The sequence below is a fragment of the Aptenodytes patagonicus genome, chromosome 13 (genome assembly GCF_965638725.1).
Source record: "Aptenodytes patagonicus chromosome 13, bAptPat1.pri.cur, whole genome shotgun sequence".
In the NCBI taxonomy this organism is placed as follows: Eukaryota; Metazoa; Chordata; class Aves; order Sphenisciformes; family Spheniscidae; genus Aptenodytes; species Aptenodytes patagonicus.
Genome location: NC_134961.1, coordinates 7,952,085 through 7,975,718, shown reverse-complemented (window position 1 = coordinate 7,975,718; position 23,634 = coordinate 7,952,085). Strand labels below are relative to the sequence as shown.

Genomic DNA, 23,634 nt, shown 5'->3' with positions numbered 1-23,634 from the left:
CCACTGTAGACCTGCATGCACCTATTGAGACAGTCATCCAAAAACATGCGTTATTCTCTACAAAGGATTACTCTCCTCTCCCTTTTTTGCAGCCACTTCCTGCCCTCAAATACAGCCTCTAACATGTGCAGATATGAACACACAATTTTAAAAATACCTACTAACTATCACTCTTTAGGGTCATGACTATACTCCTCACCTTGATGCAGATACGCACATATATCGGACATGTTCCAGGTCAGTTTTTTCCAGTGCAAAGATTTCTCTTGTTAAATCAAACCCCTTCTGGTACAGGAACAGGAGGCTAACCAGAGCCTGGCCAAGTAAAGGAAGAGCATACATGAACTGGATGATGCAGAGGAGAGAGAGAGATGGGATGGCTGAATCAGCTCTAAATAAACTGCACACCAGGCACTGTGCCTCAGCAAGCAAAGGGCTCGCTTTTTGGGAGGTTATCCAAGTGCCTAAACCCTCTTCCTGTGTGTCAGCGGCTCACGAATAGGCACCAAAGCTGGAGCTCACGTGTTTGAACCCACCTGCCATGAATGTATTAGAGTAGAAAAGGGTGTGGGATGGAGATGAGGAAAACATAGGTGTGTTCTCAACACCAGCTGACTCATGCAGTTCCCTGTGAAAGGGAACAGAAGCATTCCACAAGTCTCTTTATGCACAGAGATAAGTTCCGAAATGGCTAATGGTTAGTACAGATGCATTTTCACTACTGGTAAAACAGAAAGGGGAAAAGAACAGCATCCTTCTGCTTCCAAAAGAGATGCACATTAAGGGCTAAATCTTTTCTCAAGGGCACCAAAATTGCACAGCAAGGACCTCTCTTGGGAAACAGCCCGCCTCATCCTGGCACGGTACTCCAGGACACTTCTGCACACTCCAGCAGTCTAGCAGGGAAGACAGGGACCAAAACTACACAAAGCAAGTACCACCCAATTCCTACTCCCTCTCCTCCTTCCCCTGGGGTAAAAACAAGGGGTTGAACTTCATTGCCTATCAAAGTGATTTCTTTACATAGCAAGAGGTCTTATGGGCATGTGCTTAAACGTTATAGCATTTCTACCTTTTCTTAGCAAGGTTTTGAAAGGTAAATAATACGCTACTGCAACACAGCTTCAATCTCCTCTTTTCTTCCAGAGCACTGTGTATCTTGCCAAGAGCTGCCCATTGAAAAAATGCTGTAGTACTGATTAAACCAACAGGTCTGAGATATCAAGAAGTGGCCTACCTGGGAAAAAGACTAGAAGACAGAAAAAGCGTGCAATGATCTGCAGACAGAATTATCTGTGTGTCAGACCCAAAAACCTGCAAATACTACTTCTCAAGTATATCTGGAATGATAGAAGACATCCAACGCTACTTGAAAAGGATCTGTAGTAACACAGATTTGGGATTTTTCAAGTCAAGGATATAAGGTGCAATCTGGGCCGTCTCTTGCAAATAATTCCTCTCATCAATAGCCTTCATTCATAGTCTTAATAGAGCTTATTGTACGGGGAAAAACTTGAATTTGTTCGCAGCAAGACAGAACATAGTGTTCGGGGTTGCTGCTCAAACCTAAGATGCTAGACATAGCAGGGTGCTGTAACAGGAGGGTAGGGTAGCACAGAAAGAGCAAATTCAAACAAGCTGGGAGGCAGAAACACCTCCTGTGGCAGCACAGTGGGGTACAGTCTGCAGGACATGAGGCTTTGTCGGCTGTGGGAGAGTTACTCCAGATCTAGGAGGGCTGACCCCCAGGGAATGCCTTGAACTAGCCAATGTTAACAATGCCAATGTACAATTTTGCTGTCATAATCTAAAAAACGGTGACAAACACTGCTGCTGTTTCTTTTTCTAGTGATCATTTTCTGTAGGAGCTAGAGTAAAACATTGCTATCACCCAAACGCCGTATCACCCTGCTGTTGTTCACCAAGCCTTGCTTGGACAACTGGAACAAATGCATTTAGGCATACAACCTTTGAAAAGCAGGCTAAGAGAGCGCAGATGCTGCCAGATGTCACACGCTTCACACTTTGCTCTGAAGGTGGTCATTTAGAGCCTGAGCCCGGGGGCCTGCCGGCCTGAGCACGCAGGCTCCTACCTGCTTCACCACAGATCTGCTCTGGCAGGGGGGAAAAGCAGTCAGTATCGAGCTCATTACCCAGAAAGCCAGTATGCAAAAAGACTGCACAGTAAAAGTCTGGTCAAGCTGCAAAGCAGTCTTCCTTCTTCCTCATTCCTACAAAGTCAAAACAGGAATTGGTAAGAGGGGCACAGCATTAAGTAGCAAAAAAGCAGGACATTTGGATACGTGGACTTTCCCTGCCTAAAAATCCCAGATTTGCAGTTATTTAGATCATCAGTGACTTTATCTGATCTTAAGGCAATACTCTTGATAATTCAAGAATATTACTGATGAAAACCGATTTTTCTGACGTGCTGGAAATTGCTACATTTTCAAATACTGGGGTGAACAACGCACATCTAGAATGCCTCTCAAGGCAGGTATTTTCATCCACAATTACCTGTTTGCACATGTAACAGCCTGCTTCCAAAAGACCTCTTTTTGACTAGCTGCTACCCATCTGCATGCATTTGCTGTTTAAAAAATAAAAACAACCACCTCAAAGGATGCCCCAGCTCAAATTTTTTTAATATATATCTTAAGGTCTGAATGCATCTAAACTACTTCACTAAGATCAGTTCAGCCTTGCTTCTGATGCCTTAATCTCAAAAACATTGGCATCCTTTCTGGATTAGCACAGCATAACTGTTATCAGCAATACGGCAGGAACAAAGGTGGAAAATTCTCTGGAAAGCTTTGCGGGAGACAGGGCCTTAGCTTTTAATGCTTAAAAGCTCTGCATAGTTCCTCATTTAGATACTTTCACCTCATCTGGTGAAAATAATTTTGTAAACATAAAACCATACTTAAGCGTAATTTCATTCCTGTTACGCAATTTTACCAGGCCTAGTTGCGTATCTTTCATCTGTGCAGCTGATATAGTTTTATCGTTAAGCCAATAAAAGCTGCAATGATTACATATCTCACAGGAACCATAGTAGCACTGGTTTAGGAGACCATCGACCCCAGCCTCCTTCCCGAATGCAAGATCTTACATTCCGCTTTCGCCATTCTGACAAGTATTTGTCTGATCCATTCTTAAAAACTGGTAAGAAGAGCCCTACATCCTGCCAAGTCAGTCCAACACAGGGCTTGACTACTTCAAAGGAATCACTGAGAATTTTTTTCACTGTAACCTAGATCTGCCTTGCTGTTATCTTAGCTTATGACTTCTCGCCCTACCCCCAGTGGACATAAGAGAACAAATTGTTCCTCTCCTCATAGCAGCAGCCTTTTTATCTATTTGAAGGCTTACCACATCTTTCCTCAGTTTTCTGTCCTCTCAACAGGCTCAGCAAAAGTCATGTGTTCAAAGACTCTGATCATTACTGCCATCTTTTTCTCCAAATATCTGTATTTCTCTTGTGTGGAGCCCAAGACAGGACATACTCTTCTAGCACAGCTCAGCAGAGCAGGATTCCTGTGTATGTGTCACTAGCATTTTCTTACCTATATGGACCTGCACGGCGTTTGCCTCTTCTGCAACGGCAAGACATTATGGACTCATATTCAGCTTATGACCCATGGTGGCCCTTCCATCCTTTCCTCCAGCACAGCCAGCTGCCCAATTCCTCCCAGTTTTGCAATTCTCAAGTTGATTACGTTGAAGTTTACAGCAATGCACCTGCTACCAAACCACATCCTATTTTTTCCATAGAGCTCCCATTTTGAATCCTAGTTCTGACTGTGTTTATTCTGCCTTCAAACTTTATCTCATCTTCAAATGCAGTAATTACATTCTTTATTTCATCATGGATGAGTAATGGACCCAGGGTAATTCCCTGTACAAGCACTGGTATCAAGTACATTTTTCCTCAACCAGTTTTGCAACTCCCTTAGAGCGGTATCATCTAGACTAGTTTCCCAGTTTATTATTAGAATATCCTGCAAGCCAGTGTCAGAAGCTCTACTAAAAATCAAGATATATGACATATACTGCTTCTCCCTTATCTGCAAGCCCTGTTATGCTGCCAGAAAAGGAAATCAGATTAGCTCAATTCATTCACAACAAAGCCATACTGGCTAGCATTCACCTACCTTCTTGTTTCCTTCTAGATGCTTATAAATTGTTCATTTTCTCTCAGACTAGAAATTAAACTCACTACTCTATTGCTCCTCAGTATATCTGGGAGTCACTAATTCCCCCCAGACTTGCTTTTTTTGTTTGTTTGTTTGTACTTGAGCTCACAAAACCTCACAGGCAATGAGGTCTTAAGTTTTACAGGAGCCAAACCATGAGACCCCAAACAGCAAGCAACTCCTCAAGGGGATTAAGAGCGCAGCAAAGTACTGCAAGTGCACTTCTTTCTACATTCCAGCCAGATAGGAAGGAAGGTCCTACAGCATCTGAATGAGTTAGGATAGGATTGTTATCCCCTCCAGTGGAGAGCGCCTTCCTTCCACCCTTCAGCCTCCAAAAGGGAGGAGGGTCACAAAGACTGCTCGCATGGTAGCTCTCCAACTCTCTAGGTCAGCCTATGCTGAATAAGCCGAAATGATCTCCCTTCAGCTCCTCACAACCTCCTTCCCAAGCCTGTGGCTCTTCCCTGGCACTGCCACCCGCAACCCCACCGACCCCCCCGCCTCAGGAGGCCTCACACAAACCAGCCCCTCCAGCAGCACTTTGGGCCTCCCCAAACCCAGGGGACCTGCAGACACGTAGCTCGTGCCCCTTCCAACAGGGGCAACCGTGGCCTCCTTCACCTCACAAGGCTACAAACCACCAGAGACGACAAAAGCTCCCTTCCCTGGGAGAATTTAGCGCTTTCCCTCCCAGCCCCCGGCACGCTTATCCTCGCCCACCCCTCTGTGAGGGAGGGAGGAGGGGGGGGGGGGCCGAACACCCCACCGCGCGTGCGCGCTCCCCACAGCGCGCCCCCGCCCGCTCCCTCCTCCCCCGCCCGACCGCCGCCTTTGTGTGAGGCGCGGGCACGGCGCGCGCCCCCCCCACCCCGGGCCCTCCCGCCGCGCAGGCGCAGAGCGGCTCCCCGGCGCGCCCCGGCTTCCCCCGCCCCTGCAGCGCGGCGGCGGCGCAGGCGCAGCCCGCGGGGCGGCCGGCGGGCGGCGCGCAGGCGCAAAGCGCGTTTCCTGGCTCCCTTGTCAGTGCCGGCCCCCCCCCCCCCCCTCGGCCTCCGCCGCCGGCCGCTCCCTCTCCCGCCGCCCGGAGCGGAGTCGCGTTGACTGACCAGAGTCCGCGAGTCCCGCTCCGCTCCCGCCGCCTCAGGTGAGTCCCCGCGCCGGGGGCGGCTGTCCGCGGCGCCGCTGGGCCGGCCTGCCCCCGCCCCGAGAGGGATGGGAGGCGGGGGGAGCCTGCAGGCCCGCCGGTGCTGAGAGGATGGCGGGGGGGAGTCACCTCAGCCCCGGCCTGCCCGGGGCTGGGGGGCCGTGCCCGGCCCTACCGCTGCGCGGGGGGGCTGGGGGCACCCTTCTGAGGGTGAGGCGATGGGGACCTCTTCGCCCCGAAGGGACGGGGCGGCGGGGGGGGGGGGGGGATGGATGGGACCGGGGAGGGGGCAGCCGGGCAGGCCTCGGCGGGGCAGCTCCTGCCTCGCCTCCTGCCCCTGACCCACCGCGGCCTCCGCAGCAGCGCTGTGCACCTGTATTATCAGCGCGGGGCAGGGCCGCAGCCCACAATCCGTCCCAAACCGGTCGGCTTTATAATGCTAATGGTGTCCTGTGTCAGTAGGCTTGCCTGTGAGGAGTCACCCTCTTGGGAAAGCTGCGCTGAGTGACTTGGAAGGGAATGACAGTAGTAGGAGGCAGTCCTTAATTATAGGCACTTCTCTTCCAGATGTTTGAAAGTGATGTAGGTGCTCTGAAAATAGGCAAGGATTAAAAAGATCCCCTTCTCTTTCTCTCTCTCACACACACACATGCTATCTTCACTTTTGAGTCTGCATCCTTGCTAGTTGCTTGTCCAGGGATGGCCTTACCTCACATATTTCTCACCCCATTGAGAGATTACAACGGCTGAGTCCTGTACTTCCCAACCTTGGTCTTTTCAGTCTACATACTGAAAGAACTCCTGCTGTACAAAGGTGCAAGATTTCCTTTTTTTTCTTTCCTTTGAAATTTTATTGAAACTCAAGGACAGTGACTTTACATTTGAAAAAAAGGTAAGGGATAGCTACATTAAGCACTTGGCTAACAAAGTTATAACAGTATCTTCCCTGTGTGAGGTTCTGAGGTTCGCTGACAGTAAGGCATGGAGGGGTTTACTACATATGAATTACATCAAGAATCATAGAGGCAGTTGCATTTTCTCTTGTGAAATGTGAGTCTGATTTTGTCTATGTATTGGTAAGGAATAAATGTAACTGGAAGACTTCATTATGATTTATCTTCCCAAAGAAAATAGCACTGCAACTATCAGATGACAGAAGTAGTAGTGCTTTTTGAGATTATCATCACTGTTGTTTGTTACCAAACCAAAATGGAAAACAGTCTCTTGCTACAAGTTACAGTGGTCAAGAAACTCAGTGGGAAGGAATGGATCATATCGCTTGTCTAGGCTGTCTTTGGGAACAGCGTGTAGGTTAGTAAAAACCTCTGAACTAGAAGTTAGGCTGGGACCGTATCGTTCATGTGTAGTGCCAATCTGTGGAGGAAATACCAGGGTTGTATTAGAAAGTGTTTCAAAATAGCCACATTCCTTGGGGAGGAGAGATTGGATATTTTTACATTTTATTTCGGAAAGAGTAGAAAAGGCTGAGCATTCCTTGTCGGTAGAACAGCTCTACAACTTTTCCTGTATATGGAAATGTACTGCTACTGAATGTTGGCATGTACTAAAGCAAGACTGTGGAAAAAGCAATTTGCAGTCGTGTTTTGCTTATATTAACACGTGGAATCTCAAATTGTGGCTGTCCAAGGTCAAAGGTAACTGGGATTATGTCAACGTTTTCACATTAATAAAAAGTAATGAATTATTTTGCTTAGGACTGCGTATATTTAATAGCTTCATTTGATTGGTAGAATATGATTATTAGAAGAACCATGAAAATCATGCTGCTTAAAATTATGAGCTGGACTTAAAGCTCATATAGTTAGAAGTTATATTTGAAGTGCATTTGAAATGTAACCGTAAGTTGTATTTCTTTAAAATAGTAGTGCTTGATTTCTTAAAAAAAAAAAAACAGAAAAAGGAAAAAAGAAAAGAAAAAGTCTCTCCAGTTATTTGCATTGGCGAAGTACTGTATCATCTCTGCTCCAAGATTCAGCACTTTCAGCATGTTTGTTAAACTAGTAGCGTGATAGTAATTGCTAAGCTCCGTAAGAACGTACTCATCTTTCATTCACTCCTGGGTTTCTGTTGGACTGCCATTCATTTCCTGTTTGCTTCCAAATTCCTACCTTGTCCTGAAGTCTCCACCCTCTGCTAACATGGCCATACTTGGGTATGTTGTAATTTCAGGCTATAATGGGTGTGGATGTCTTGGAATGACATCACAGAGATATTGCTTTTTAGATGTATATGTAGGGGTAAAAAGACTTTGATCCATCAGCCAAGGATAAATTGCTATGAAAATGAGTGGAATGTATGGAAGGAATTGACAAATCCAAGTTGTGTGTACTGAGCTATGCACATTTTAATTATTACAGGTGACCTTGAGTTTTTACGATGTTATCTTCCACCCATTTATGCTGCCCTTGGTTGATACAGGACATAGATTACGATACAATATTTTAAACAACTTTGTATTTGCGGGTCGGTGCTGCTCCACTTGCAGATGTTCAGCACTGTCTCTTGTAGCAGTCATAAGTTAAAGAAAAAGCTAGGTATCTAGCTTTTTTTAAACAAATTAAAATACTTACAAACTAGAATGATTCAGCTTGTTCTTTTTGCCCCCATGAGATTCAAACACTAAAGCCTAACTATAAAACAGTTTAGTGCTAGAATTAATTTGAAGAAATTAGTAATTAGTTAATTACTAATCTTAATAATTTTTCCCTAGGATACATATAAATGGCTTTATCAAATAATACATCAGCAGATTACAGTTACGTATCAATGTTCCGGACACACCAATTTAACCTCCTGAAAAAGAAGAAGAAAAAGATTTAATTGAAGTGCTGCGTGTGAGCCTTGATACATGTCAGGATTTTGAATCAATTCACTGAGCTATGTCCCTAGATTTTTTTTTTTTCCAAGTATTCTATTTCCATAGTAAAATTACTAGGTTTGTTAGATTTCCTAAGAACCTGCTCTCTTGTCTGTGAGGATACGCTAAGAAGCAAGCGTATATGGCTTTGGGGTCAATTGCAATTAGGTATAGTAAGCAGGACAGTTAAAATTCATTGGCCTACTGAAGATATCAGGGCGTATAGCAAAGGCAACTCTTTAGTGGCCTTAACGTATTTACTGAGTAAGTTGTGATTTTCTGTAAGTCGATTGTAACACTGGACTGAAACAACCTTGGTAAATGTTGAAGGCTGATTTTGTTTTAATAATTATCTAATTTTGAAGTGTTTTGTTTTCAATTTTACACCTTTCAGCTTTTTCAATTTTTACAACATAGGAATATCTTTAACTCGGAATGTCTCTACATCAGTTTTTACTAGAGCCAATCACCTGCCATGCATGGAACAGAGACCGTACTCGTAAGTAATACGTTAGTTTTAATTTTTAATTTTTTTTCAATTGCTATTTTCTCTTTGCTGTCAGTTTGTGACCTTGTAATGTTCTGGATCAAGTTTAGGGAAGGTGTGGTCAAATACATAGTGCTGCATGTTAAATGTTCCACTTATGATGTGCTTCCAAAAAGCACACGTCTCCTAAATCTGAACTTTTCTAAACCCATTACTGGAACTCTGGCATATGAGCAGATCTAGTCTTACTAGTGTTCCAGAAAGCTTTGCCTCTTGGTCTGCACCTCGTGAGAATGACCTGGCCTTTACCCTCATTGACCCTCTATTTCCGTACCCCAAACCAGCCCTTTCTTTTAATAGCCTAGTTTTCTACTGGAGTGTGGATTGTCATGTTCAAAATATATTGTCTTTCTGTGCAGTATACTCGTGACCATGTATGACCATAATTATTTGAGATTATCCAGGGATGTTGGCCCTTTATTTACAAAACCCATGTAATGCTCTGAAATTTGAGAATACAGGCTTTAGATTGGAAAGTCTTTCCAAGTAAAGCATTTGTGATTAAAAAGCTTTCTGTACTATTGGATTGTTTTATTTCTTCTTCAAGAGATTGCCATTAGCCCTAATAATCATGAAGTCCACATCTACAAGAAGAGCGGGAACCAGTGGGTAAAGGCTCATGAGCTAAAGGAACACAATGGACACATTACAGGTAAGAGAAAGATTGTGCTGTGCCAGACATTAAGTTTATCCGCCCCCTGTTTTCCTCAGTCGAGAATCTGAACAGGAAATCTGCAAGCGTTGAGTAAATAGATCTTTTTATAGGTTGGCATTCCCACTTACAGAGAGCTTTGCAGCGTTTTTCTGGACTGCATGCGATGAATGTTAGCAGGAAAAGCCCTATTTCATTTCCAGACATTTTGGTAGAGTAACTGAGCCTTTCTTTCTTATCTATTGCTTATTTTTCATCCATAATGAGAATAAATTTTCAGTCTTCTGAAGTAATCTGGTTGTATGTCAAACTCTCCTGGTGATACATGCTGCTCCCTTTCAAGTGCTAGTATTAAAACTTCATCAAGTATACAACTGTTGCATTGGTTTGTGGTTTCCGACAGCAATAAATATCCTTTTTTAGGGACTGTATAAACACTTGAAGTGGTCAGTCCTGGATTTACAACAGACCATCGGTGAGCGCATTTTACTGCAGGCCCAGAGTATCTGTAGCTCCACAATGAAAATGTAAGAAGAGCTGCCATGATGAGTCACAAGGTGTTATTTTTAAAATGTGATTGTCCTGCAGTAGTCTCTTATATTACTGGTTTTTTTCATGGTGATATTTTTGTAAGGGCTTTATCCTCTAAGGAAATGGAAGTAATTAATACAAGCACTTGCCTGAAACAGCAATATCCTTTATTCTGTTCTCAACTCACTAATGGTCAGAAGTATCTGCCCAACAGCATTTTGCAGGAACTTTATTCAATTTATCTGATTCTTGCTGTCAAAGAGTACAACTGTACATGCTCTTTTGTGAAGAGTTACTTGGGCTGAATTTACAAAGGACATGCTGTTCCCCAAAGACATTTCTCTGTATTTTATTTGTACCTGTTAGTGTTAGAGGCCAAATATTCATGACTTGGGAAAAGAGCTCTCCCTGCTTTCCTGCATAGCGTATACCTTTGGAATACTAAATGCTGTGGTTGTCGTAAAGAGTAGACTTAAGCTGTGGTTAGACACAGGAGATAGACTGATCAAACCGCTTGTTGCCTCTGACAGGAGTGATTCAACTACTGCCACTCCAGCTTCTGGTTACAAGGGACAAGGTCCCCTTGTCTTGCCTTCTGTCTCTTGATTGAGAGATTTGTGGTGAGCTGCTTCTGTTCGCTTAGAGGATGAGCATTCTTCGCTCTTTTTGCTGGCTTAGTTTTCTGCTAAGCTAAAAAGCTGAACTTGCCATGGGTCAGAAGAACACTGGTGCTGGTGCAAGGGACGTGGTGGGAAAGAGAAGTAAAGAGAGGCAGGATGGTCCCTCTTTCAAAGGCAGTGCTAGACTGACTCGTGTAACTGTGGTTTCAGGCTACCAACCTTCAAAATTGAACTTTGTAAGCATAAGTCTATTTTGAAGTACACCATATATGAATAATATGGTAAAATTAGTACAAATTCTTTCCATAACTTTTATCCTTTTTTCAGTTTGTGTGCTTAAGGAATGTTTTGAATACACAACACAGTTATGAAAAACCACTGAAATATAATTTTGTGGCAGGAGAGTTAAGGATTGCACTCTGCATCTCAAGGAAGGATGCTAAAGAAAAGATGAAAAATAATGTTGCCGTAAAACTTTCCAGCTGAGAACATCCTTCATTGCATAGGAGGGGAAAGAAGCAATGGCAGGCTTATCAAAGGCTTCATTTTATTCTTTGAATTTGTTATTTTTGCTTGGCAAACGTTTCTTTCTCATGGCACAGCTTAAATAGGCATGGAAAAAATGTAAGGATTGTATCAGTACATAAAGATTGATAACTTCCAACCAAAAAAAAACCCCTGGTATCTAAACTTGTAGATTATGACTGCGGTCTGGCAGCAAGCAGACAACTATGTTAGAGGTTTGTGCATAGTTTTCGAATTGCTGGGTTTCAGCTGTTGAAACGGGTCTCTTGCAGAAGTGAGTGGTTTGAAGGGTGTCGGGGGACAGGCCTTAGCCAGTCTGCAGAGCTCCACCTGTTGGCCAGCCGTCAGAGCGGGCTTCCTTAGCCGGCAAATTCTCTGTGGAATCTGGAAATTTGGGATCTGCAATTTTGATGAAAGCTAGAGGGAGAAACAGATATCCCTAACAGTTTAAAATGGCTCCTGGAGAATAAGTGAAGAAGGGGAATACTAACATAACATTCATAACTGTCTCTGTAGTAGAAGGCTGTGAGTTAGTCTCTGTTTTGGCTTACTGTAAAGTAAACAATATAAAGGGAAAAGTTTATTAATGTGAACTCTAAATTGCAGGTATTGACTGGGCTCCCAAAAGCGATCGCATTGTAACTTGCGGTGCAGACCGTAACGCCTATGTCTGGAGTCAGAAGGATGGCGTGTGGAAACCAACCCTTGTGATCCTGAGAATTAATCGTGCAGCCACCTTTGTGAAATGGTCTCCCTTGGAGAACAAATTTGCTGTGGGAAGTGGAGCTCGACTTATATCTGTGTGCTACTTTGAATCTGAAAATGACTGGTGAGCTGTTTGAGTTTAATTTCCATTTATACCTTTAAGGTCTGCACAGGAAAGCTAAAGCCTGGAGTTCAATGGTAGTAACTAGGTTACTATTTTACTAATTCCTAAAAGCTTCAGGAAATGTAGAGGGATGGGCCTCATCAGTTCTTTCATGGACTTCTTAGGTCTTAGGGAAAAGGTTCCCTCTTTTACTTCCTTACTCTGGTGTAGCATCTAAAGGCCTTTGACTTGGCATATTTTCAGGTTATACATGTTGGCGTGGATGTGTTCCCGCTGACTGCCATAAACATATGTTGCTTTTCCAAAAGTGCAAGAATTTCTGCGGAGTAAAAATTTCTTTACCACAACTGTATGGTTGAAAAAACGAGAAATGTTTCCTTCCCGCACCTCCTTCCAGAATGAATGAAGAAACCTTGACTTGAGTCTTTCTTCCATATGGATTATTTTGGGCCATTTCTTGTCGTTAAAGAATTCAAGTCTGTCACTTATCTCCAGAGTGGTCTATTAGAAGATGTTCAAGCTTGTCATCTACCTGTTCTGTATTCTGTCATATATTCTTGTCACAGTTTATAGATTTCAGACAGGACTATCACAAATATTTCTACCATTAACATTTGTTTCTCTTTGGCATCTAAACTTAGTGCTTCTGATCTTTAACGGATCTACATTTGTAGCTGTACGTGTTGGAGCCACATTTACCATATCTGTAGGTGAAATCAGTATGTTGAGTAGCTATTACTTTGGGTTGCATAAACATGCATAAAAACACAGGTGTCTGTGCCCGCCGTTCTGTGTGCAGTCTTCCATGCGGAGATGGTAAACAATGATACCATCTGCAAAATACATTTTAAAGATTGTTTTGGACTTTTATGCTTTCCAACATACTCAGTTCTTACATTTTCTCTGCCTCGCTTGTCTGCAGAAGAATCAAAACCCCATATGTTGAAGACAAATAATTTCATGCGATCCTTAAAACTGCTTGTGCCTGATGGCAGTAAATTCAAAGAAGCAGCACCATCATCCCAAAGGCCATCAAGTGAATAGCAGATTTCATTACTATTTTGTAAATAGTTCAAACAAGCCAAATCTGTGGAGACATATTTAGGCTAATATTGATGCATTCAACATCAGGACCACTTTTCACTGTACTTCAAATAATTGGGATGTATACACTAGTCATATCATCGGCAGTTCACCCATTTACTTCTTGCTTTTTATAGTTATTGTATTATTAAACAGTAGAAAAGTCAATAGGTAAGAGAGATGACTGTAAAACTCATTGGAGGGAGCTGGAGAAGAAGTGTACATAGTGATCTAAGAAAATAGTGCTTCTTAGCTCAGTATCGCCATCCAAGCTGAGCTCTTGTTCATAGGATGTAAGGGACCACGCAGTCACTGTGCAAAATTCACATTAAGGGTTTCAGTCCGATGCATTATAAAAATGAGTTAGAAGGGGAATAGGATTCAGGTGAAGAGATATATATTTAACGTGAATGTGTTTATAATCTTTAAAATTTTAATTAAGATAACCATATAAAGTTCACAGACTGTACAAGGCAATATGAAAGATTTGGGCAGAATGTGGGTTTTATTGCAAAACTGATGTGTTTAGTCATTGGCAAGGGGTGATCTTTTTGAGGAGTATTTCATGGGTTTGGGGGAGTTTGGTAAAATATTTTCATATAAATGTTATCTCTCTTTTCATTTAGGTGGGTGAGCAAACACATTAAAAAGCCCATTCGTTCCACTGTCCTTAGCCTGGACTGGCACCCCAACAATGTTTTGCTGGCTGCTGGATCCTGTGACTTCAAGTGCAGGTGAGAGAAAATAAAGCATCTGTAAATCAATTTGGATTACTGGTTCAAGTTAGTCAGTAGCGTCAGCATGTTGATCATGCATTTGCGCTCAGAATAGAAGATGGCTCATTGTATACTGTTGTTACCAAAATAAAACATCCAGAGACTTTGGCTTTGGTGCTACTGCATGCAGACTTTGGACTACTAACATTTATCTGTTGAGGGACGCGCCTGAATTTAATGAACTGGTGGGTTTCTTTACTAGCAGTGCACAGAAGTAGTACTTACTATGCGTGCACTGAGTGCTGAGATCTAGTTGTTGGGCTGAAATTAGACTAGCGGGTGCTATCTTGTAGAACACCAACACTGCTAGTTAGAGTTTAAAAAACAATATCCTAATGGTGCAGTTCCAAAATTCAGAGTAACTTGGCACTTCCAAAGGTGGTATCTCATCTTTTTCTTCCCTGAGTCACTTGTTCTCTCCCCTTTGCCGGTGCTAGCCTTAACGTTCTTGCGGCCCTGTGGTGAGCAGGGTCGAGGAATTGATCCGCCTGAAACGCAACGCAACCAAACACATTTTTGAAGAGCATTAAAAAAAAGGCTGGTAAAACCAGATTGGCATGTGAGATGGGTGGCGTAGTCTTTCAAACTGATTGTGAAATTACACCACGAGGGGTAGGTCCTGCAGGTAGCTCGGCGCTGAGTGATTGGGGTCACTGCAATGAAGTCTGCATGGGGAACTGTCTGCAGAGTGGTTGACTTTAATTCATGTTTTACTTAATCACTTGTACCTTGAATAATAATGAAAGCTTCTTTTCTTGAATTCTTTATGTAATAGGGCAATTTTTAAGCTTTAAAGTGTGTACTAAAAATGACTAAGAAGGAGTGGGAGGGGAAGGCGGGACTGACTATTACATTCCTTATTTCAGAATGAAGCCCATGCATCTAAATTCTATACTTTGATAGCTTTTTATGTAAGGAGAGACATTAAATGGAAGCTGCCTTATCTCCATTTTTAATTAGATAAACTATACATGTTCACTTTCTTTCACAAAAAATGTGATGGGAAACGTACTCATTCATCTTCCAGAAGCAGCTGCTTTTCACATGTGGAAATTTTTTCATGTGTGTTCATAGAGCATCTTGGGACTTTGACATTAGGTCAGCTGAGAGAGAGAGAGATCTATCTCTGTTACTTTGGACTTGAGCTCTTTTGTCTCCAGCTTTGTTTGGTGCTTGTTATGTACATTGCATCCCTGATTATCTCCTCTTTCCTGTTTTGGTTGAGAAGTTAGATTCGCATCATTTTCTGTTCAGTGGGATTTTTTTTTTTTTTTTTTTTTGGAAGAAAGTCAAGGTGTGGTTCAGTCAATTTCCTAGGAGCACTCTCTAGAATACTTGCTTAGTCTTTTGTTTCCCATCAGAGAACTCATTCTGTCCTGCATCTTATTTCTCTCAAAATGGGGTATATTTTGAAAAAAACAGATCTTGGTTTAAAACATTTGGGAAACTTTCTGCTCTTCCTTAACATTGTACTTTAGGATGAATCATTTAATAATTTTGCTGCTCTTATCATAGAAATCTCCATATAGAAACATTAAAGAAAGGAAAAGTAGTGGAGATTGGTACTGGGTTTATGTTTCTATTTCTTCCCCAAAACCATGAAAGAATATTGTCTTTGGTAAATGATGAATACGCATCTCTAGAATTCCAGTTCTAGGGAATGTTCAGTTACATATTAAAGATAATAAAGATATCTGGGCCTGAAGTATGCATCTGTTCTGATAGGTGGTTCTGAAGAAAATTATGAAATGGATCTGCCAGAGCCACCGCCAACTAATAAGGAGCTAAGTGGGAGACATTTTGGAAAAAGAATGGAGGGCAGAAGAGGCTCCAAGTTGATAGGTATTCAGCAGAGTTTTTTTGGTGGCTGGCCTAGATGAGCTCCTCTTACATTCTTTCCTCTTTAGAAATATATATATATAGCTAACAGCACCGCATAGGTGTGAATTTTATATTCTTGCTGGAACAAAGTTGTTGTGGGAATGAAAGTCCTTTCCCAATGTTCTTTGAAGGCTGGGGCCTTCAAGCTGAGATGATTTTGGTTTTAAAAGAGAGGGAGACTTTAGTAAGGGAAAAGACTTTTTTTTTTTTTTTTTTTAAACTAACAGTTATCTTCAAGGTCTTTCACTACTTAGGAATTATTTTTCTGCCTTGTGTCAAAGGCTGTTGCTTTAAACATCTTGTCCTATTTCCATACATTAAGAGAATCGTCCTTTTAAATGTCTCTATAAAATTAAGTTTGTTGAGGGATTATCATTAGATTATTTTTAAACTGATAGAGCCGAATATAAATTCATACTTAATTCTTTGAAAATCTGTACCTAATATAGCTGCAGTTAAACCCTTCTTGTTCCAAATGATCAGCTTTATTCGAATAAGCTGAATATAGGTACCTTTTGAAGTGCATAACCCACACATGTAAAAGATTTAAAAAACAGGAAGGGGGGAGCAACATTTCCTTAAACTCACTATAAAAGAATTCCTTTTTGTGTTTGACTGCAACCATGAATATTTGATCACAGTTTTTTGTTTATACTGAAATGTTTCTCTCATAGTAGTATGGCGTAGCTCCCTTGCTCCTCCTGTTCAGTGGACTCTAATCCTATGTTTGTGACGTCCCAGTAACTTCCATGGTAACAGTCAAGAACACCATATTGTGGCATGTCTGAATCATGCAGAAGGAATTTGATGAAAGGGGGAGGCTTTCTATTTAAACATATCTGGGAAAAAAACTATAAAAACATTGTGGTATTTCAGGTTTTCAAGGCATTCTTTCAGCAATGAGCCAGAATAAGGTGGCTCAGAGCCCCTTTGCTGGCATTTGAACATCAGTTTTCTTTCTTTGAAATCCTGCTAAAAAGTGAATGTTCTTAAAAAGTGGGTAATTTTGTAGGTGTTTGTATTAGCTTCTAATTACGCAGTGCAATTCGTGGTTTTTCTCTAACTGAAGAATTGACTCTGGGAGTTATTAGCACCGCAAGAGGATGAAAGGGAAATCCTGGCACAGTGGGAAATGCAATGACAATGTATGTTTTTGTGACATCTTCTGGGAAAAAAGGAGAGATACACAAGAACGGCATTTGTGAGAAATCTATATGCATTACACCCTTTGTACTATTGCTTTCTCTCTGTGTACTGAAGCTTCCCAGCCACTAGTGGCTTGTTGTTTAAAGATACTGTAGTGTTTTATTTTGGTAGAATTGGAATGCATCTGTTTGCTTCCAATGTGAAATGTATACGAAGCTCCCAGGAGATTTTTTTCTGTCTTTGTTCATGCTGAAATCTTTTATTTGCAGGGTGTTTTCTGCTTACATTAAGGAAGTGGATGAAAAACCAGCCAGTACACCATGGGGCTCCAAAATGCCTTTTGGGCAGCTGATGTCAGAATTTGGGGGTGCTGGAAGTGGTGGATGGGTGCATAGTGTCAGTTTTTCTGCCAGCGGTAACCGCCTAGCCTGGGTCAGTCATGACAGTACTGTGTCAGTTGCTGATGCCTCAAAAAATATGATGTAAGTATGCTCTTTCTGTTGGTTATTAGCTGTTTGACATAGAAGGAAGCAGTATGTGGCATATTGTGCTTGCAACAACGAGAGCTGTGACTGCTGTTCTGATTCCCGTTTTGACAATTTTACTGTAGGTTCCAGGAGTCTCTTTGAGGCCTATATAAATAAGGTAGATTCTTAGAATTTTAGATTATATAATTTAAATTTCTTATAGGAATTCTTCAGTGAGGGTATAGTCAATTTACTTTTTGGAGAAAAAAAGGCATTTTAAAAAAAAAAATGTTCACTTTAATGATTGGGGAAACAATATTTCCTTGTAAATGGATTCAACAGAATCCAGAAACATGCTCATTCCATAACTACTAGGACCCTATCCCCAGCCAGGCTCTGGAAAATAAGTGGTTTATTTCATGAAATGTTAATTCCAACCACTGTCCTTAAGACACTGCTGCTGCAAGGTTTCAACTTACACCTTCCAATCCAACAAAATATTTTATTAACAATTCCTTCTTCTGCTCCTCATCTTGGTCTGAATAACTTGTCAGTGTCCATGGCTTTCCAACCAAGAAGGAAGAGATTCCCCACACGTTTTGATAGCAGAGATCTCTGGTGGATCATCCAGGCGTTGCTGTGCTTCGATTTGTATTACGGTTCTGATGGCTACAGCTGTATAAGTACCTGGCTGGGGATGTCATTAAGTATAAACTGTTCTGGAATTCTTTTCTCACTTGTTACAAAATCACAAAAGTTGACTTAAATTAACATACAGGCTTTTTCCTCCTGAAAAGATGATATCAAGCACTAAAACGTCAAGTTTTTTTAATATGCAAATGAAATTAATAGCTTCATCAATTTGAACCTTTTTCGGGGGTATTCTTTTTAAACTCTTGCCACTGTTTACACACAATACTAATAACTTCAGCCTTTCGCCTGGAATACTTTATGTTTGTTATAGATCTTCCAGGACACTTTCATTAGATTACATTTATTTATTAGACACATTTAATTACAACCTTCTGGTGTCACCTCAGGACAGCTGAGCTGCGCTGACTTCTTTTCCAATAATCCTTGTGTGGGAACGGTCTCTATTTTTTGTTGGAGCCAAAGATGAGAGGTTTCAATGAAGTCCTCTAACAAATGTTCTTGTGTTCAGGGTTTCGCAGCTGAAAACAGAGTTCCTCCCACTCCTGAGTGTGTCGTTTGTCTCTGAGAACAGTGTGGTGGCAGCTGTAAGTGTCTATTATTTTCTCCTTGTAGAGTGTTGTAGTGTTTTGGAGAGGGAGAAACACCATACGTTATGAAGTTAGTAATAAGCAAGCTCTTCCATAGCCTTTGCATTTCAGCAATTAACAGCAGCAGAAAAATGAAATGGCGATTATGTTGGTTGTGTTTCCTGACATGCTTTCATGATGTTTGGTTGCAGGGCCATGACTGCTGCCCCATGCTCTTTAACTGTGATGACCGTGGCTTGCTGACCTTCGTTTCCAAACTAGACATTCCAAAACAGAGCATCCAGCGCAACATTTCCGCTATGGAACGCTTCCGAAACATGGATAAAAGAGCCACTACAGAAGATCGTAACACTACCCTGGAGACACTGCACCAAAACAGTATAACGTGAGTGTCTTGGCCGCCAACACGAGGGGAAGGAATGCTCTCCACGTCACTTTGGTTTCCCAGGATGTACTGCAAATCTATGAGAGCTCAAATTTGCTATACCAGATGAGTTTAGCTGGTATCCCATTTTCATTTCAGTCTTTCACTAACAGCTCTCTATTTCTGAGACTTGTGTGGAAGCTGGTAAAGTTAATCATTAACATGGCATGTGTGCTACTGCTGTTTGCTCATGTTTAATGCGTTCTGTAACTTGAACACAGTTTATCTTATCAAATATGTAGATAGTTCACAAGAGGTTGGTAGCACCGTGCAAAATTGGTCAGCAAAATTCACCTGAAACAGGAATTCACATGCCAGCTTCCTATTTCAGATGCTACTTCCACGTGTATTTATTCATCAAAAGGATTGACCTAGGTTAATCGAGTAAAATATCCTTGCATTTAGAAAAGTTTGTGAGCCCAGAGGATGCTGACATTTCTGAAACAATTCGTCTTTATTCAAGGAAAATGTTTAGGCTACAGTCACCAAGCGATAAAAGAGCTTTCAGCATCCTTTTTCTTTGCTTATTTTTCTGAAGCATCGTACCAAAAATCTAGCATAAGCTCTGCTATACTCATGTCTCCCTTTGAGAGAGTAGGAGTTGAATTCAACCCAAATTTCCCAGCTTTTTGGCTCTCTGGAATGGGTGTCTGTGTTACAGCTATCACTCTGTTTTCAGCCAAGTGTCTATTTATGAGATAGACAAACGAGATTGTCGTAAATTCTGCACCACCGGCATTGATGGAGCAATGACCATCTGGGATTTCAAGGTACGCTTTTACTACCATGTTTATGTGAACTGGGTGCGGTGGTGGGTTTTTTTGATCTCTAGAATCAACTTCTGGGGCTCAGCCCTAACACAGGTTTTATTAGCAGTTAGGAAATCCAGACTGGAATATTCAAGACCATTAGTGAACTCCATAAGGAAGACAGATCCAAGATTTGGCATAAATGCAGATATACTTTGTTTAGCAGATGGTGCTGATCCAGACTTAGTTTTTTAACGGAATTGCTTAATGTCCCTGTAGGAATCCCACTAGTTCTTTCCTTCTCCAACCTCTACCTCAGCCACAATCAGGCTGGGAACGATCATTGGTACGACATGGCCCGCTGCCTCTTCTTGCTCTCGTCCCTTTGGACTCCGCTCACTGTCTTTCTGCAGACCACGGTCCTGCCCTCTCATAACTAACTTATCAAAGGAGTAAGAAGTTACCTCAAACAGTTAGAAAATACAGTAAGCGCTGTATTGAAAACCCTACAAGGATTTAATAATACAAGTGCTTGCTTTGCTGAGGACTGGCCAACAGAGGTCCCTGCTGGCCTCCCCAGGCTGCTGAGAGCTCTGTGCTGCCTTTTAGGAAAAGAGTAGTTTGTCTGTACTCTATAATGCCAGAAAGCTCTGGCGGGGACAGGAGCCGACTAAGAAACTGAGGTGATAGATAAGCTGCTTTAATCCCCTTTCAGGGGAAGGGGGTGGAATCGTTGGTCTACATATGCATGAGTTTGAGATGAACGACTATAGGGTTCTCTGGCTCTTGAATATGGTGTCTAATCTCAAGTAGTCAGGGTTTTTACTTGTTTTTCTTAGCATCAGCATTTACACTGAACTGTTTAACACAGGATACCGTAGCAGATTGTGATTAAGATTTTCCTCTCTTTCAAGACCTTAGAGTCCTCTATTCAAGGTCTACGAATCATGTAAAGATGGATTTCCGTGATCTAGCAGGACAAACTGCTTGACAGAATGCAGCTCCCACATCTGCACAAACCCGAAAAGGGAGGAGGAAGGTGGAATATTTGGAAACACTGAGAAAATACAGCTTGGCAGATTTTCTTTTGAATCTAAATTTGGTGAATTGTGTTGGTTTCAAAATCAGCTGTGATTGTTCTTTTTTATTTTTTTTTGGTTGGTTGTTTCATTCCATTCTTTACCAAAGCTGCTCCTTAAGTAGTTTATTGCAGGAAGTTATGAATCACTAACTTAAAAGGGGAATTTTATGTAAATTGTCTGCTAGAAATAATAATAATAAAAAAAAGAAAAACTGATTCTTTGTTTTGATGCTCATTAGCAGTGATTAAAAAAGGGAAGTTAAGGGAATTAACTCTGAGAGAGAGCGAGCGGGAAAACCCTGCACTGATATTTTATGGCCTTAAACCAGGAAAAGTTCATCTTAACTGAAAGTTTCTTAAAGTTGACAGATGAAGACCTGGAGTTCTGATGATCTGGACGTGAAGATTCAGCTGGGCTTCTTTCAGGGGAGTAGTCTCTTGAGGTGATGATTTTGGAGGATGAACAATTTTGTCCTACTACTCTTAATTCTGTCTGCCTAGCACTTAATCCAGTAATAATAGCAAATTAACCTGAATGTCTCTTTTATTGTCCGTTTAGCGGGTCGTAGTTTTCCAAAGGCGAATGACAGGAATTATTTGTAGTTACCTTTTAGGATTTGTACAAAGACTTCTCACAGTGCAGTGCCTAGGATACGGGGTGGAAGGCTGCCTGTGGAAAGTGAGGCAAAAATCTGCTGAGCCAGACCTTAGGGGGACAAATTAAAAGCAAATCACTTTTTAAGTCCATGAAGCTACGCAGGCCTGCATGTCGTGTTAGAGCCGAGTGCTCGGCCTGTAAAATTCTGTGTTTATAATGACTGGTGGAGAAATGAGGCACACTTATCAGAGGTATCGGCATGGTCTGGCTTCTGTGCAGGCAGATCCTTTGTCTCCGGTGACTGTATCTTTTGAAGTTCAGTTCTGAGCCTCGGTAGCTCACGGAGGCATTTGCACGTAACTTGTTTTATTCACACGGTCTAGTTACTCTTAACTGTATGGCTGCCTTGAGGCTTGAGACAGGCTGTGCTCTGGAGGGGATTATCTGGCTCACAGCATTGCTTTACAAGGTTTAAGACTTTGTCATTTCTGTTGAAAATGCAGAAGTGTCTTAAAAAAACCCAGTGACTAAATTTACCACTTCCTCTGGAACCAGAGTTGCTTTGTACACTGCTGGTTTCTCAGCTCCGAGTGATTGAAAAGGGAGGGTGGAAGGTAAGCTCACGAAGCTGACAGCTGCTGTTGTGCTGCTGCGAGCGAACTGTGTCCATCACAGAGCTGGATCATTTTCAGGTGCAATGTTGGTTGCGTGCAGAGAATTGACTGTTTTTCCAGTTCCTTCTGGTTTTCTTGCGTCTCCCACCTTCCTCCCCTGGCAGTCAAGCGTGGCTTTGCAATTTCCTCTCCCTTCTAAACATAAAATAGTGGCTGCTTAACCTCTACTCATCTTGCAGTCCAGTGACCTGATGTGTACGATGACTTGCGGTGGGGTTGGGTTTATCAGCTATCATACAATGCTAATGGAGTTAAGTGTCTTCTGGATCAAAGTCACCCTGCCAGCCTTGGCGGGTGGACCGAGGAGGATGGGTTTGGCTTTGTCCATCTCCGTACGTACTATTAGATGCTGATATCTCGCAGACAGGAATGACTTTGTTTCTGAAGTCACTTTTTGGAAGTGGTTTATTTCCAAAAAGCATTTAAAAAATGGATTCTAAAATATATGGTCCAAACAATAGAAAAGGATGGAAAAAATAATCTAATGAGAGGGTGGAGAAAATGGATCTCTAAATTTTTATGCCTTGTTCTTTTTCTGCGTGAAAGAGCTGGAGATGGTAAAATGAGCCCATTTGCTCCAAAACGCCAACAAACTGAGGTTTGATGAAACTGCTGTAGGTTACTGTCTGAGAGAAATATGTAAGCTGGAAGTCTGAGATTAAAAACAGATTGGAGATATTTATAATAGAAAAGGACTGAGCAAGGGGAATATAAACAACCGTCGCTCAAAGCATAATTCAACTTAAAACTGCCCCGTGCGCAGGGGCCGGGGAGAGCTCTGCGCCTTGTGCACCATCCGACGGTGGGAGACGGTGGCTCTCTGGGTTTCCAGGCCATCGCTCCGCCCCGGGAGGACGTTCTGCTGCCATCCCACCTCCAGTGTCTGGGAGCCGTGGTGAAGGTAGGTGGTTGTTTTGCCTCTACCGTTTCCTTGGTCGCCTCCCCCGTCTGTAACACTGTCCTTTGTGTCCAGCGTGGGTGAGAATTCGCTAGCGTATTTAGCTAACCGCAGCACCAGGCTTCTTAGCACGTGCTTGTATGCGCTCGGGTTAACGGTGCCTCTGAAAGCGACGTTCACAATGAAGCTCGTGGTTGCAGTCTTCATTGCAGGATAGCTGCTGGCTGCATATGCTCAACGTTACATGCCAGTTAACAGACTGTTGGGGGCGAGAAATGGGGCTCTACGCAAGCAGGGGTGCCAGAGACCGTTCACTGGAGCCTGCCTGAAAAACTCCTCAGCCTCTAAATGAAAAGAAGCGGCAGAATCGCTGCCACTTTTCATCCCCTCTGCCTCACCTCCAAAGAAAACCCCAGCAAAAAAGCGTTCTGGCGTCACCAGCACCTGTGCAATGGGATAGTTTTCTACAGCCTGCGGAGGAGCTGAGCATCACAAGACCTGCCGCCGTGGATGCGGGAGGATCTTTCCACTTGAGAAAACGGAGGCAAAAGCAGGTAAAGGATTTAGCCAAACCTTGAGTCGGATCTGGCAAGAGACCCAGCAGGGCTGAGCCCTCGTCCCTGGCCTCCGCAGTGCTGGCTTATTCTTCCGTGGGCTGTCGAGTCCAGGGGAAACCCAAGCAGCGTTCAAAACC

At 42.5% G+C, this 23,634-nt stretch overlaps 2 protein-coding genes across 3 annotated transcripts in view; both read left to right on the top strand.

Annotated features, from left to right (window-relative positions):
- MYH16 (myosin heavy chain 16) overlaps positions 1-502 on the top strand; it is a 32,010-nt gene extending 31,508 nt beyond the window's left edge. The window contains 2 exon segments of the mRNA XM_076351278.1: positions 295-372; positions 374-502. Coding sequence (XP_076207393.1) covers positions 295-372; positions 374-502 — 207 coding nt within the window.
- A 4,734-nt stretch (positions 503-5,236) lies between these two features.
- Positions 5,237-20,986, top strand: ARPC1A (actin related protein 2/3 complex subunit 1A). Of its 2 annotated transcripts, none has more exons than XM_076350688.1 (10): positions 5,237-5,340; positions 8,636-8,717; positions 9,313-9,417; positions 11,700-11,922; positions 13,632-13,739; positions 17,078-17,290; positions 18,438-18,513; positions 18,708-18,901; positions 19,620-19,710; positions 20,604-20,986. In XM_076350688.1, exons 2-10 carry the CDS (start codon positions 8,654-8,656, stop codon positions 20,640-20,642), a joined length of 1,113 nt encoding a protein of 370 aa, XP_076206803.1. In that variant the 5' UTR covers positions 5,237-5,340; positions 8,636-8,653; the 3' UTR covers positions 20,643-20,986. The 2 variants fall into 2 exon arrangements, with proteins under 2 accessions (XP_076206803.1, XP_076206802.1); XM_076350687.1 differs by having other exon boundaries at positions 8,613-8,717.
- Positions 20,987-23,634: the final 2,648 nt, after the last annotated feature.

Coding starts and splice junctions, on each gene's coding strand:
- ARPC1A (XM_076350688.1), top strand. CDS start 8,654: ATGTCTCTACATCAGTTTTTACTAGAGCCAATCACCTGCCATGCATGG. Junction 8,718..9,312: donor ATGGAACAGAGACCGTACTC/GTAAGTAATACG, acceptor TTCTTCTTCAAG/AGATTGCCATTAGCCCTAAT. Junction 19,711..20,603: donor TGACCATCTGGGATTTCAAG/GTACGCTTTTAC, acceptor CTCTCTTTCAAG/ACCTTAGAGTCCTCTATTCA.